Source organism: Saccostrea cucullata, unplaced genomic scaffold (assembly GCF_032062105.1).
Source record: "Saccostrea cucullata isolate Sc308-1 unplaced genomic scaffold, CSIRO_AGI_Scuc_v1 ctg2088, whole genome shotgun sequence".
NCBI classification, from domain to species: Eukaryota; Metazoa; Mollusca; class Bivalvia; order Ostreida; family Ostreidae; genus Saccostrea; species Saccostrea cuccullata.
In genome coordinates this window covers 128,644-144,571 of record NW_026920228.1, presented here as the reverse complement: position 1 = coordinate 144,571, position 15,928 = coordinate 128,644, and the positions used below count along the sequence as shown (strand labels likewise).

The following is a 15,928-nucleotide window of genomic DNA, read 5'->3' as shown; positions in this document are numbered from 1 at the left end:
ATTTTTTTAACACAAGAACCCCTGACCCAGGGGCCCTGAAATTCACAAATTTTAAAGAGGCATCCTTTCTAATCATAACCATGTAAATGATTCATTGGTAAAGTACGCAGAAGCAGAGGAGAAGATTTTTTAAAAAATTAATGCATTTTCACTATTAAAGTTATTTATTAATTCAATTTTCTCTATTGCACTAAATGATTATTTAGGTCATGTGCATCACCTGTTTATGAAGTACAGTTATAATACGAGAGGACCATTGGTTTGTGAAAATAGACCTGCTTTTACAGCTATTTTACTGAGTAATCTTTGTTATTATTTTTGTTTTTCCATATTTCAGCATATGATTACATATTGTATTCAGTTTAATCCTGGGGGGTTTGATATACTTTAATATTTATTATCTCAAAAATTTCTGATTTAGTGATTCTTTCTTGGTTTTTTGTTGCTTTTATTTCTTAATCTGCCTACTTCTTTATGCTTTGTTATTATTGTAATTATATGTCACTTTATTGTTTTCATATTCGTCTTTATTGTAACAGTTTTTTTATCCTTATACATTTTGCCCTTATAATGTTGCTTTAATTTTTGTAATTCAGTTTTACTGTTCTTTTTAATTGATACAGTTTCTTAAATGATTATTTCTATTACAAAGTGAATTCATTACACAATATTGAAGTAATCAATGAAGACGATATTTGTCAAAATTTAGTAGCCGCATTATAACGCTAGGTGGCAGGGATATTGTTACAGTAATTTTGTTAAATATATGTAAACAAGCTTTGTGGTCACTGATGTTTGTGTCAGATTTTTAATTTTCTGCCTCAAATATGAATTTTTCACGAACTTAAGAATAGGGTCTATCAGAGTTTTTGTAATGTGATAATTCCATATTTATTTTCTCTGAAAGCACACAGGAATATTCATGATTTTAAATTTCATGATTTTGATATACTTTAAGAATATGTTCATTGAAAGGCCCCACTTTTTATAAAATTGTTTGACATATCACTTATTCTTTCAATGGACCATGAAAATTTTCCCCAAAAATCATTGCTCGAGTTTGGTGGACGATAAACACAGCAAATAAATAAGTTATTGTTTGGTTGTTCGATTTCGCATCATTTTGTATCTTAACTTTAACTTTAAAGCTGATCTTCACAAAATGTGAAAAATGAGAAACATTTAAATGTAGGAAGCATATAAAATAACTATATATTCCTAAAAAATTGAAGAAAAAAAAGAAGAAATATACATGTACTAGGTCAAATTTAATTCAAGTGATACCAGTACTTATTGATGTTTTCTTCGATCAATTTATGAAACTTTCATTAATTTGAAATATGATGCATATAAGGAGATTGCCTCTTTGATGTATATTTTGTAGATTGGAGAAATCAGCTGTGTGTTGTGAATAATTAATAAAGGATGTGTAATTATTAATTGTTTAATGTACAATGTTTGTAAACTACTAGTATGTGATGTAGTACCTGGAATATGGAATTAAATATTTTTTGTATCAAGTTTTTCCTCATTTTTCCTTAGATAAATTATTTGTTTAAGAGCAGTTTGAGCACCAAAGAAGATGAGGGAACAGGGCATGCAGAATGCCTATAGCTTCAGATATTAAGAAATCATATTCATTTTGTTATTTAATAATACATGTATTATTATTTAGATTAAGTTCTCATTATTGAAATTCATAAAAATTATTGACAAACCAAAACTTTTACGGGGAAAATTATCTTGAAAAAAAATTATTCTTTCATTCGAAATAATGTGGGATTTGTCGAGTTGTGGAATTTAAATCATGTTTTGATATGACTAAACAGACTTCAAGTATTTCTCGGAAAGATACGAATGTTTTGCCAAAAAAGTGTACTTTAAGGTATAATGGGTCCTTGCTCCATGTTTTTGTAAATAAAAAAAAATGTATATTTTATTGCAAACTTTTAGTATTATCCTTCAAAAATAGGAGCAAAGACCCCCACTGATATTCGTGTTAAAGTATGAAAAAATACTTTAGTGTTAAAAAATGAAATATCTTGGAAAATTGTGATGATTAATTGAGATTTAATTTTTCTCTTCATGAATTGTTACACTATAGGCACTTCGCCCGCCTTGTTCCCCCCATCTTCTTTATAACACCCACCCTCACATTTGAAAAAAAAAAGGATATTGGTTTTGCACCAATTGGTCAGTCTGTTATTGATCAAATAGACATCAAACTCGTACATTAATGTACACCGATACATCATATTGAGTTGATGTCCTCTATCTGAGTTAAGAGATCACCCGTGGGTTTCCGACGATCAGTGAAGAGGTCAATATCAAAGATCATATGGGTTAAACTATAATTATGAAAATAGAAAAATGTTGTCTGTAAAAAAGATTAAAGGTCAAGCCAGGGTCAAATAAACCTGGTCAATAGGATGATTTTTCCAGCTCAGTATAAAACAAGAGCCCCACGGGCCATATAGGTCACCAGCTTATTAATGCAACAACTTTTTAACAATTGGATTTGGTTTGTGTTTTAAACTATATTGATTGCTAATGCATTGGCATGCTTACTTTGTTTACTCGATACCTAGAGGTAGATCAGAGGAAAAAATAGAAAAAAAAATGCATTTCTGCTATATACTAATAATCAGTAGTGCCCCATCCCACAGGAACCACCTTGTGGCCACATATTTTACAATTTTCGAAAAGGCTTGCTCATCACAAGTGGTTGATTAATACCAGAAAAGCAGATTTTAAAGCATTAATTCATTTTCAGAATATCTACCCCCGTGGTACTCCTGACCCAGGGTCCATGAAATTCATCATTTTGGAAAAGACACTTTTCTTTATCATAAATATATACATGTACATGTAAATTTTAGATCATTGATAAAGTACCCAGGGGCAAAGGAAATCTTCAAAGAATTAATGTATTTTTTTAACACAAGAACCCCTGACCCAGGGGCCCTGAAATTCACAATTTTGAAAGAGGCATCCTTCCTAATCATAACCATGTAAATGATTAATTGATAAAGTACGCAGAAGCAGAGGAGAAGATTTTTAAAAAAAAATTAATGCATTTTCACTAAGTACTATTCATTCATTTTCCTATTGCACTAGTTATGGTTATTTGGGTCATGTGCATCTCCAGATTTATGAAGTACAGTTATAATACGAGAGGACCATTGGTTTGGATAAATACCACCTGCTGAACAGCTATTGAATACTGAGTAATCTTTGCCAGACTATCAATGAATGAGTTTTTCCATATTTCAGCATATGATTACATATTGTATTCAGTTTAATCCTGGGGGTGATTTGGTATACTTTAATATTTATTATCTCAGAAATTTCTGATTTAGTGATTACTTAGTCTAATTCATTGTTCAGAGTACATATTAGATTATAGTTTAGAAACGTTCCTCTAAAGTAGCAATGCCTGTGTTAAAACAATTTTAAGGCTATCATTTAAAAAAAAAACCGCTAAATTCCACGAATAATTTCACATGCATTGAGTAATTCGACTCAAAGGAAAATGGGAAGGGATTTCTTGGTATGTAGCTTTTTATTTTTATCAAATGACCGTGGAATATTACAATTCCTATTTCCTTCAAATTTCTACATTTTCTATGATGATCACTTTAATAATACTATCGGTTGCTCCCTCATCCTAACCAAATATATCATTTGACAAACAGCTACAACTTAATATTTTTCTCTGTTGTTTGTATCAGCAAAAAACACAAAATCATTATATAATTCTTAAAATTATTCTAAAATTCTTTTTTTATGCGTGTAAGTTTCCTTTGGATGATATCATTAATTTTGTTGCGGTTCTGAATCCACACGACTAGCTATCCTTCAACACACCCAAGTTACTTATTTTTTTGGATAAAATCTTTTCCTAGTATTAAGTATTTGTGTTTTTATATTTCCATTCATCGTTGCTCTATTTCAAGTCCCAGAAAACTAGTGCTAATTGTAACGGGGACCGTAACGACATTAATACGCTCCCCAATAACTTTTATAGTCATATTCCCTGTAAGCTTTTAAATAAGACAAACTCTATGCATTTGAGACTTTAACAAAAAAAGTGTACTATGTTCATTCAAATTTTATCATTGCACACTTACACATGTTAATGCATGTGCGTATGACCATATCATATTGTCTACACGACCTATATATTTTAATATGCTAAATATCAAAGTATTTAATCCAAAAGTATAAAAAAAAAACGCTCATTCAAGTGTATTTTTTATTTTACCCATTTCATGTGCATGCACGTGTATACATGAGTATGGTGACCATACCTTCTTGTAGAAGTCCATTACATCTATCTATGTTCTAAATTTCACCCCATTTGGTTGAAAACCAAGGGAGTTATAGCTATTTAAAGTTTCAGCCAATCAGATTGCAGCGCACGTACACGCACATGTATGCATGTGCATGGTTACCATACCTTCTTGTAGAAGTCCATTATATATATCTATGCTCCAAATCCCATCTTGTTTGGTTGAAAATCAAGTTTTATAGCTGTTTTAAGTTTCAGCCAATCAGATTGCAGCGCAAGTACACACACGTTTATGCATGTGCATGGTGACCATACCCTCTTGTAAAATCCATTATATGTATCTATGTTCCAAAACCCATCCTTTTTTTTGAAAACCAAGGGAGTTATAGCTATTTGAAGTTTCAGCCAATCAGATTGCAGCGCACGTGCATACACGTGTTTTCATGAAAATTGCTATATATCATATTGTAGGATATCGTGGCTATGGCTATGTTGAAAATTTCAAAGGATTTCGTCAAAAAACAAGAAAGATATTGAGACTTTAGTTTCAGCCAATCAGAGCAAAGCGCACGTGCATGCGCGTTGAGATCTTACTATTTTGACCATGTCATCTTGTCTATACTACTAATATATCCTTACATTATGACGCATTTATATAGCATTTCGTCAAAAAATATTTAAAGTTAAGTCAATATACCTTATATTGGCCATTTAACGTGTTGCATGTGCTCGCTCTTGCAAGCATTTGCGCGCAAAATGACCTTCTTTCGGCAAATCTACATAACATCCCTAGTGACCCTAAAAAGGTTTTACCTAAGTCGGATGTGTAGTTTACAAGATCACTCAAAGACAAAATTTTCCCAGGAATAATAATAATAATAATAATAATAATAAAGAAACAGTGTTTTTATATTTGCATTCATCGTTGCTCTATTTCAAGTCCCAGAAAATAATGCACATGGTTTAAAATGACACCAAATTGTATTTCCTTGGTGGTTTCATACGTTCATACATGTAGAATTCTTTAAATAATAAATATACTAGTATACAAAAATTTCTCTGTAAATTATTTATAAAGAAAGCAAACCCTGAAACAAGACCTCTTGTAATACTGAAGGTGAGATCTTTGACTACTCTTTAAGCAGAATGACAAACCATGCATGCTTTGGTGCATGTAAGCAAACAAAAGTCATAATGTTCGTATATTTTTTCTTAAATGTGGAGTCAATAGCAAATTTTTCTTTTCCTTCCGCTATTTATCTTTTCTCCGTCTAGATTTTTTTTCGAGATTTCTGACGTCATATGTTTGTACATATAGATATATAGGATAGCTATAATATTATGTATTTTCCATTTCAAATTGAATTTCCATTTAAAAATCTCTTCCTTATATATTGATTTTTTGTCGACCACTTCTGAAGTCGTCAGCCAGTGATTCTTGTAACTATTCACAGATAGATTTCCAGACTTTGTAACAAATGGTATTTATTGACTTGATTTTTTCAATAAAACAATTTACATGTAGTAAATCATAACAATTATATATATTAAAATAGAAAACAAAACAAACTTCCGGCTACGGTCAGCACCGTCCGATTTAAACAACTTACATATCATTGTTATCAATATTGGACCAAACACTTAGGCCATATAAAGCTCGTAATTTCCCATATTTGTTGTTAACCCCTACCTACATTCAATTGAAACTCTGTACCTCACTCCAAGGTCCAGAAAACCTGATATATTATGCTGACTATATAACAGTTGCATATAATTATAAATATATCAATTATTTATTTCTACATCACAATATAATGTAGCATATAAAACAAATAAAAAAATTTAAAATTTTGCTAGTACATATATAGAAATTTAACAAGAAAAAAATCACTCTTACAATACATTTAACCTAGCTAAAGCACCAAGGGAATGGATTTCTGTTCAGCATTACCAAATGTATGGAATGCCAACATAATTGTTGTTATAAAGTATCAGCTTATGAGCCTTACACACATAACTCAGTTTTTTCCTCGGAGGAATGAAAAACAACCTGGAAGAGGTTTCAGGAACAAGTTTATAAATCCCTGAGAAAATGGAAGCTGCATGGATTCACTTGGAAGGACATTTGCAAAGTCTCCAATCCCATTTTTTCGTTATGATGAAGATGATGTATGCATAAACTCGGTCTGAAATTTACATCAGCTGTCATTCAAATGAACTAAATGTTTTTTTGGGCTAAAAATTCCTGTAAATTTTGAAATTTTTTGCTTTTTTGAATACTTTGTAATAGGTCTAAAATGTTATCATAGTCCAGATGTTCCGGGTGCCAATCCCCCTGGGGTATCATTCTGTAGTCGATCTCGTCATCGCGAGAACAGCACGAGACTATGATGGTTCCCACTATCAGAATTATAATGGTGATAAGCATTAATATCCCCGCAATCAATAGACAGGTGTGCTCCACAGCCATAATAAAGGTTTCCTTAACATCTGAAAAAGAGGGAAATAAGTCTGAATATCACGTTTAAGTGTGGCATGGCTCAAGTTTACGTGCATCGACTGAATATCACTATATGTATATTCGCGAAACTTATGTACTCAAGATAGCTTTTTCCTGATAAACATTTTCACGAGCTGTGATCATTGTGATATATAAAATCCTTTACCATTACAAATTCTTACAAATCATTGAGCGAGAATAAATATTCGAGAGCAGACAGACTCTCAAAATTATACAGCGAAAATAAAGCTCCCGCGAATAAAGGTGATTAACAGTACTTACACATGCATGAAACATTTTATATACGTGAAAATTTTGTACCTGGGTGTATTTTAGTGCACGTGAAAGCGAACCCGCAAGATTTGTGCGTAAATATTTTTGCTCTTAGTAAAACTTGACATCTAGCCATACAGACTGTGTATGAATTAACCTTTTTTCATATTGATCCATTACTTCTAGGGTGTATTTTTAGTCGTGTTAACGCGTGATAAAATTTACAAAAAAGACAGAAATATTGAATTTATTTATAGATAACATATCATCATTGGTTTCATTTTTAATAATGCATCTTTACAAAAGTATTTTGAAGAACATTGACCTCAGTTGTATTATTGATATAAGATTATTATTTTAAGTAGCATCAAAACAACTACATGTAGTTATTGTGCCTGCATGGGAGAAACACTACACTGAAGAGCAGGTAGAAAGTCTCAAGAAATATTTTACAAAATACTTAAAAGAGAAATGAGTAATTTAAGGTACACGTAAGGGAGGAAATCGACGAATGAATGCGAAAACTGTAAATATACGTAAACTGTAAATATACGTAAACTGTAAATATACGTAAACTGTACATGTATATATACGAAAGGTGTGGTCAGTCTAGGAATTCAAGATCCCTTGATGTTAAATATGATCATTATGAAAATATGTGCTGTAAATGGAAAAAAGAAATACCTTCCAGGTAAGGTGTGACGTATTGCGGGGAGGATAGATTGTCCCCCGCTTCCACCCCTCTTAGTTGACAAACTGCTTCCTGTAAATATAAATGAATTGTTTGAATTATCCATCAGAGAGGTTTATGTAAAATTTTACTAGCATATATGATTTTAGGTGTAATTTTTATAAGATACTGACATCTTGAATAGAAATCAAAGAGTCAAAGAGCTGGTAAAGTATTCAAAGTGGGTTTTGCTTCTTGAGGCTGAATTGCGTTATATACCATGAAACAATTTAAAAGCCATTCTATATGCAGCAACTAAGTGGTTTTATTTCCATAGCAAATTACCAATATCGGCAAATATTTCCTTTTTTTAAATAAAATAAAATATTTTTTTTTGGGGGGGGGGGGGATAAGACATTATAGTGGAAATAAGAAAGCTACACAAAAGTCATGTAAATCCTTATGAAAATTTATACATTTAAGGGGGCCGACTATAGTTTCCATTGCGCAATATTTCGCGCATCACAGTAAAATGAAGCGTATTCACTGTTTTAATGCAACTTTTTTCGCTTAATTATCAAAATTAAACAAAATTAAGAAAATATAGGTATAAATATGTAATTACAATTTGATATAACTGATTTTTAACCGATTTTGCAATTGATAGATAGGTTGACGTCGTTGCAGTGTGTTTTTGACGTTATGATAATCTGTAGCTCTTAAAGGAAGGGGTAATAAAAATATTATTAAAGAAAAGGTAATAAACATACGCTCTTGAAATTTAAAACATAGAAATTTGAGAATATCTCCAATATTTTTATTATGTTTTCATGTGAATCCATTGCGTACGTCATATTTTGTAATACTCTACTGGTAACAAGATGGTAGATTTTTTTGTTTCTTTCATATATTGTATAATATAGTATTACTCATCAAATATTATAGTTTGAACAAAATGTCTATTGTAGTATTTGTATAATTTGCTTTAAAGTGCTAAAAATTGGCATTTTCCTATATAATCCTATAGTAAATATACCTGTATTTTGAGACGGTCCCTCAAAAATACCTGGACGGTAGATATCCCCCAAACTTTGCATGTACACTGAAGTTAATGTAAGTTATATACATGTATGGTATAAAAATGAAGAGTTTCGCTATTGTAGTTTTCACACAATAAAACTATAGTCGGCCCCCTTAAAAAGTAAAATGAAACATACGAAAATGAAATCTGACTTTATTTTGAGTCAATTCTAACTCGTGTTTGTTTTTTTTAAATTCTCAAACAAAATTATTAATAAACATTTTCTTGTCGAAATACTAGTAGCTAGGTCATTGTGTGATTGCTGAACCCTCCACCTCCGCTCCATCGAGTACTTATAGTTTAGATCCAGTTTCGGTGCCGTTTTATCTCCGTTAATTAAATTGTCAGAGTATCAAGATTATTTATTGAATTAAGAACTGACTTTGGACATATCAAGTGAGTTGTGACACTATATACTCTAGATATTATACCTTTCTTACTGCGTAAATAGTCTTTGTTCACATATGTCAAAATCGCATAAACACGTGTCGCACTATAAAAATAAATATCTCTTCGATATCAAAACCATTCAGCTAGAAAATTTACTAACATGACTCAACTTTTTCTAACAAATTGTACAGTCTGCTTACCTTCAAAGTTTTTAATATGGTTAATGATAAAAAACAAAAATATCCAGTGGACAACATAATAAAGATATATGCGTGGCAATCCTCAATATATAAAATATACTATAATATACTGTTATAGCAACAGGTTGATAATCGTCGATGTTATCCCGTGAACACGACAGATGGTGGCTTAATGAAGTGCATGTAAGTGACGAGAAAGTTGGGCGCGGATCAAAAAGCCATTTGATTCTTCGAAATATTTGGTTTTATATAGTTCGGGGCATAAAACATGCATGCATCATAAATAAGGCTGTGTTGAATCTGACAAAAATATGCGTTGCACCAAACTAAAACTGAAATCATTTTTTTTTAAATTTTAAACTTCCTATAAATACGGACTGGAAGCTACAAAATACATGACGATAAAAATCTGATATGTTTATGTACGGAAAGAAAAATTGTTATCTTTTAATCTCCCGTTGTACCGGGTATCATCTCCAGACTTCTTTAAATTACGCAGTGTAGTGAGTGTACATATTTGTCAAGATAACCTTTTTTTTTTTACTCATCTTTTAAATCCTTAACTCATCTTTTCCCATAAATACCAGTAGACAAATGGCAAATACATTAGATTATAAATGACCATTAAATACCTATCCTGGTGAAAATGGCATAAAATTTGTATTTTGTGATTACTTGCGTTTATCTGATATACCAAAAATAACATAAAGAGAAAATTTTATCCTCGTTAGCGTATTGTCTTTCTGACATACTTTCTTTTTATCAATAAAAATATGCAATATGACTACTATATTGATAAATAGAAAGTATGTCAGAAAGACAGTATTCTGTATAACATTATACTGTCTCCTAGCGGCTCGTAATAAATTAATGGCAAGTGGTCAGTATTTCTATTACTTTACATACATATGTTTTTAACCTGAAATACTTTACAAATTTACATCGTATACACATGCTTATAATAATACATATACATGTGCAAGTTGAATACTACGTATATTAATTAAGACATTAAACAAGTTTAATTTCCTAATTGCAAAAAAATCTTCATACATATAGAGAGTACTGTTATACAAATCCAAACATTAATTTGAAGTGGTTGGGGGGGGGGGATTGTAATAGGCAAAACTCTTTGGGATAAAAGAACTATGTACAACAGTTTAAGAGGAGTGGTGCTGACAAGCTGTTCATCTCTATATTGTAAATATGGCCAAAAAGTCTAAGTTGGAAAGTGTGGAAATTCCCGGAAAAATAATGGAATCGGAATTTCTTGGTAATATGCACATCTACATATTGTGTCCTAAATATCTACAAAGTTTGACGAAATTCTGTGCAGCGGTTTATGAGGAGTTGCGCTGACAAACTGTTCATCTCTATATTCAAGGTATGGCCAAATGCCTAAGTTAAAAAGTGAGGAAATTCCCGGAAAAATAATGGAATCGGAATTTCCTGGTAATATGCACATCTACACATTGTGTCCTAAATACCTGCAAAGTTTGACGAAATTCTGTGCATTTATGAGGAGTTGCGCTGACAAACTGTTCATCTCTATATTCAAGGTATGGCCAAATGCCTGAGTTAAAAAGTGCGGAAATTCTCGGTAAAAATAATTGAATCGGAATTTTCTTGTAATATGCATATTTACACATTGTGTCCTAAATATAAAGTTTGACGAAATTCTGTGCAGCGGTTTATGAGGAGTTTCAAACTGTTCATCTCTATATTCAAGGTATGGCCAAATGCCTATTAAAAAGTGTGGAAATATAATTTTTCCTGGTATTGTATTTGTGTCCTAAATACCTGCAAAGTTTGACGAAATTCTGTGCAGCGGTTTATGAGGAGTATATATATTCAAGGTATGGCCAAATGCCTAAGTTAAAAAGTGTGGAAATTCAAAAAATAATGGAATCGGAATTTCCTGGTAATATGCACATCTACACATTGTGTCCTAAATACCTGCAAAGTTTGAATTCTGTGCATATGTTGCGCTGACAAACTGTTCAATATTCAAGGTATGGCCAAATGCCTAAGTTAAAAAGTGTGGAAATTCCCGGAAAAAATAATGGAATCGGAATTTCCTGGTAATATGCACATTTACACATTGTGTCCTAAATACCTGAAAGTTTGATTCTGTGCATGTATGGGGAGTTGCAAGACACTGTTTTAAAACTAGTGTATTTAAGATATGAAACAAGTTTAATTTCCTTATACAATAGAGAGTACTGTCCTTTAGTCGTTGTAGGAAATAAATTGTCGTGCAACTTCCCAGTAAGCATATCAGAATAATACTAGAAGATTAAGATACGTGTAAATATACCTACTATTTTCACGTCTAACGGTGAAGATCAAGTGTTATATTTCATTGTGTTGTTTTAGAGGTCGTTTTTCACATGTTTTGTATATATAGAGCAAATATCATACATACTGTAGGTAATTCTATATGTACACGAACATATAATGTATAAAACGAGAGAGAGAGAGAGAGAGAGAGAGAGAGAGAGAGAGAGAGAGAGAGAGAGAGAGAGAGAAAGAGAGAGAATGTTCTGAAAAAGAAACCTGCCCATGGAACCATTTTCATAATTCTGCATGTACGACAAAATTGATAATTATCAAAAGTATTTGCATATGTACATGTGCATGTAATTATATATACTATAGTATGTATATGAAAGTGCAATTCAAACTTTCATGGCACAATGCTTTTTGTATAGACGCGCTTTCGATCTTATACTAAAATAACACGCAGAACTTTCGGCATGTCCAAGCCATTGCCGGTTGTTTTCATTTAAAAATCGTAAACAACATTGAGGTGAATAATAAATAAATCTGACTTACGTATAGACTACTTGAAATTTTAGCACTGGAATCCCTGACTGTGCACGTCAGTTGGTCCATTGTGGCGAGGTGGTGAGCTAAAATCAAAGATCTAGGTATTCAGTATACACTATACAGCATTCCATGTGGGCCATTTCGTAATTTACATGATCCTACCTGATCATGCCATTGTTGCTAACCAATATAAAAGTAAACATTCCTCAGGTGTGTCGAAATTAGGTCGAGCGTTAACTCGCGGGGCAAAAATGTAGAAAACCACCTTATATCAACACATAATTACAGAAATATTATGTGCATACATATATGCAATGTTTTTTTTTTTCACTTTCGTTATCGAGTCAACGAATTCCACCCTGCTATCTAAAGTTATTGTTTTCAGTTATTACTACCAGTTTATCTTTCTATTGAATATTGATTAAATATTTACAATCGATTCACAATGTCAATTTTGAACAAAAAGTTGATAATTCTATTTTGCCTTCATTCTTTTCATGTATGCATTCCATATCGAAAGCTTCCTTTTTTTTCATTAATTAATTCTGTTCAAATCTTTGTGTAATAAACATGATAAATGCTTACCGAAAAATTATTTAAGACTTAACGCTATATAAGAAGGATAACTCTGCATGCCTTCCACGATCTTTTGAGCTCCTGCGACATGTGCGTGACATGTACATGTATAGGATTATATCACAAGTAAAGTTCCTCGTGAAATAATTTCTTCCTGCATGTAATAAATCTCCAGTGATAATGTCAAGGACTAAAGCTACATGTTTCCAGATTTGATAGACTAGCTCTGAAACAATTACATGTAGAGGTACTGTGAACACTGAGCTCACAAAATGATACCCTCGCCTGATTATAATGACAAAATCCGTATTTTGCTTGGTATGTAGCAAGGGGGGGGGGGGGAGGGGCTGACCCCTCCCCCCGCTTTTTTCCAGACATACCCACTTTTACTATATAGAACATTTTCATTGAAAGGCGGTTTGCCCTAGCCATTTTTGGTTGCAGAATTGTTAAAAGGGAAAAAGTTAGACCCCCTAAATAGGATTTTTGATCTAAGACAGATTTCCTGCTTACCTTTCAGGTAAGTTGATTTTTTATAACACCCCCCCCCCGCTTGGAGGAGCTGCAGATGGGATGAGTACCCATCAATATTATAGAAAGAATGGTGTCCGTGTTTTGGGAAATCCAAAATATGGGTCGAAGATGTGTTTTGGGAAATCCAAAATATGGGTCCGATCATAAGGTAAATTAGGAGGTGATCAATGGAACTATGTAACAAAGATTAAGAGGAGTTGCTAAAAATACATGGGTACCCCAAACTGTAGAAGACAGACGGATGGACGGACGGACACCCCGATCACTATATACCCGCTCACTTTTTAAGTGGAGGTAATATAACCGGTGACGTAGCATCGTTTTTGAAAGTTGGGGTGGGGGGGGGGGTGGGGGTGGGAGGTAGAGAAAAACTTCCGAACTTATCTGGAAAACATCTTGACTTGAAAAAAAAGGAAAACTGTCCAAACTCAAAAATCTTATTTCGGGGGGGGGGGGGGGGGGGGGGGGGCTTTTCTTTCTATACAATTTTATTTTTGCCCAAACATAATACATGATTAAATGTACTGCAACAAAAAAGCTGGGGACAACCGGACTCTCAGATAAGCTTTAACTGTATTACAAAGTTGTGACTGGAAAAAATGGGGGAGGAGACGCTAAACAAAGCAAAAACTTGAAATGGCCTAATTTAAATTGACAGCAAAAGTCTGATTGCTTTTTATAACACCAGAGAGAGAGAGAGAGAGAGAGAGAGAGAGAGAGAGAGGAGAATACTAGTATTATATACAACAGTAAGTTAATTTACAAATTCAAATATAAATTACTTGAACATAGTGTTTTAATATTTATTTTTAAATATATTTTCAAAGGAAAATAAAATGTTACCTCCAAACAGAGCCGAACGATCCATGTCTTCTGATGTTCTGTATCCAGTGCTGATCAATATGGTAACAGACGAGAAATGATTCTAATTAATGTTAATGTCTATGTAATATATCAATTATTGTTTACTCGTACGATGTTACTAATTATAGTTCCTACACTAGACTTCCGAACATAGTGTTTAATGAGACTCTGCATCACAGTCACGGTATATTATATAAATTATGAAAGGACGATATTTATAGATTGTGACATAACATTTGTCTTTATCTTAATTATACCCTTGACTCACTGCTATACACGTGTGTATCGTGAAAACTGGACTTTATCCCATATTTTACGTACATAAGTGCATGCAAAATATACACATGGGCTTTTCCATATCAACACGCACTCCAATAATAATTCAATAACATACTATCTGCACTCATAAGATAAATCTCGCAGGACAGCGTATATAACAATTTGATATCATTTCCCATAAAAGCTGTAAATATCTCGTGCAGTAGGATTTTTTTTTTAAATATATATAAAACATGCAATACATATATATTTAAGCCTAATTAAATGTATTACTAAATACATGAACAGCACCTCTTAAAAACACCACGCAGCTTTCATGCTGAACTGAACAGACACTATTAATCAAAAAAAAAAAAAAACACTATCGACTGCTTACATACAGGTATACATTATTTGTTTAACTTAGTATGCTTACTTTTATAGAATTTCTTCAAGAATACCTCAGTCTTCCAATTTTCTGCCCGTAGAACGCGAGGGTGGGGGTGAGTTGGGGTAAATGTTCCTTCAATGTTGTTTGCTTTTACGATTTTTTTTTTTTGGGGGGGGGGGAGTCCCCCCTCTCTCTTTTGAAACCCTTGCTACAAACCTGATAGTGTATATTTTATCTGACGAAGGGCAAAATGCTATTCTTATAGAGCTAGATTCCGGAAGAGTTATGTCCGTTACCCTTCTGCATTATATATTCTTTTCTTTTTTGTCAAATTATTCTAAATCACTGGGATAATCATCTGACCTTGAAGGAGGTTAAAGTTTTTAATGCTAAAACTTTAAGTTGGAACAACCAGTTTCTTGTTTTCGTCCTTTTGAAAGTGGCTTTTGTGAGTGCTTTTTAACCTAAGCTTATATTTGTATATAAAGATATATTAGGCCCGTAGCAGCGTACGTGTTACCGAGACCTTGCAAATAGACCCCCCCCCAAAAAAAAAATATATATATATATAGATAGATAAAACAAGACGTGTTTGTGAAATACTGATGCCCTCGTATGACAACTTTTGGCGAAGATTGAAGTTTCTCAAATTTAAGTCAAACTAAAAGGTCAAGATGAAAGTGTTTTTACGAAAAGAAATGACTTGTTTCAATGCATATACCTGTGAAACATGAAAGCCCAAGCACTAACCATTCAAAATTTATGGCAAAGTTTTAAGTTTTTTTGAGTGGGTCAAACGCCAAGGTCATGGTCAGAGGGTCAAACTAAAGATATATCCGGGGGAAGACCTTGTCATAAGAAATACAATTTTGAAATATTAAAGCCCTAGCACCAACTGTTCAAAAATTATGGTGAAGGTTTCTGAAAAGTATATCAAACTCCAAGGTCAAGGTCAAAATTATTGGTATCCAAGGGAATGTCTTGTCACAAGGAAAATACCTGGAAAATCAAAGCCCTGGTACAAACTGTTAAAAAAACGCCCAAGGTTAATTTTTTTTAAATTGGTCAAAC

At 32.6% G+C, this 15,928-nt stretch overlaps 1 protein-coding gene across 2 annotated transcripts; it reads right to left on the bottom strand.

Annotated features, from left to right (window-relative positions):
• Positions 1-5,759: 5,759 nt before the first annotated feature.
• On the bottom strand, positions 5,760-14,389 carry LOC134245391 (uncharacterized). Of its 2 annotated transcripts, XM_062727681.1 has the most exons (4): positions 14,188-14,389; positions 12,241-12,317; positions 7,749-7,827; positions 5,760-6,781 (listed from the first exon to the last, which is right to left on the bottom strand). In XM_062727681.1, the coding sequence occupies exons 1-4, from the start codon at positions 14,210-14,212 to the stop codon at positions 6,510-6,512; spliced, it is 453 nt and encodes a 150-aa protein (XP_062583665.1). In that variant the 5' UTR covers positions 14,213-14,389; the 3' UTR covers positions 5,760-6,509. The 2 variants fall into 2 exon arrangements, with proteins under 2 accessions (XP_062583665.1, XP_062583673.1); XM_062727689.1 differs by lacking the exons at positions 12,241-12,317; positions 14,188-14,389 and adding an exon at positions 9,406-9,789.
• Between the last annotated feature and the right edge of the window lie 1,539 nt (positions 14,390-15,928).

Excerpts from the sequence above, each read along its gene's own strand:
- LOC134245391 (XM_062727681.1), bottom strand. The coding sequence starts at position 14,212 with ATGGATCGTTCGGCTCTGTTTGGAG. Across the intron at positions 12,318-14,187 it reads TCGTTCGGCTCTGTTTGGAG|CTCACCACCTCGCCACAATG; the intron begins GTAACATTTTAT and ends CTTTGATTTTAG. Across the intron at positions 6,782-7,748 it reads CGTCACACCTTACCTGGAAG|ATGTTAAGGAAACCTTTATT; the intron begins GTATTTCTTTTT and ends CCTCTTTTTCAG.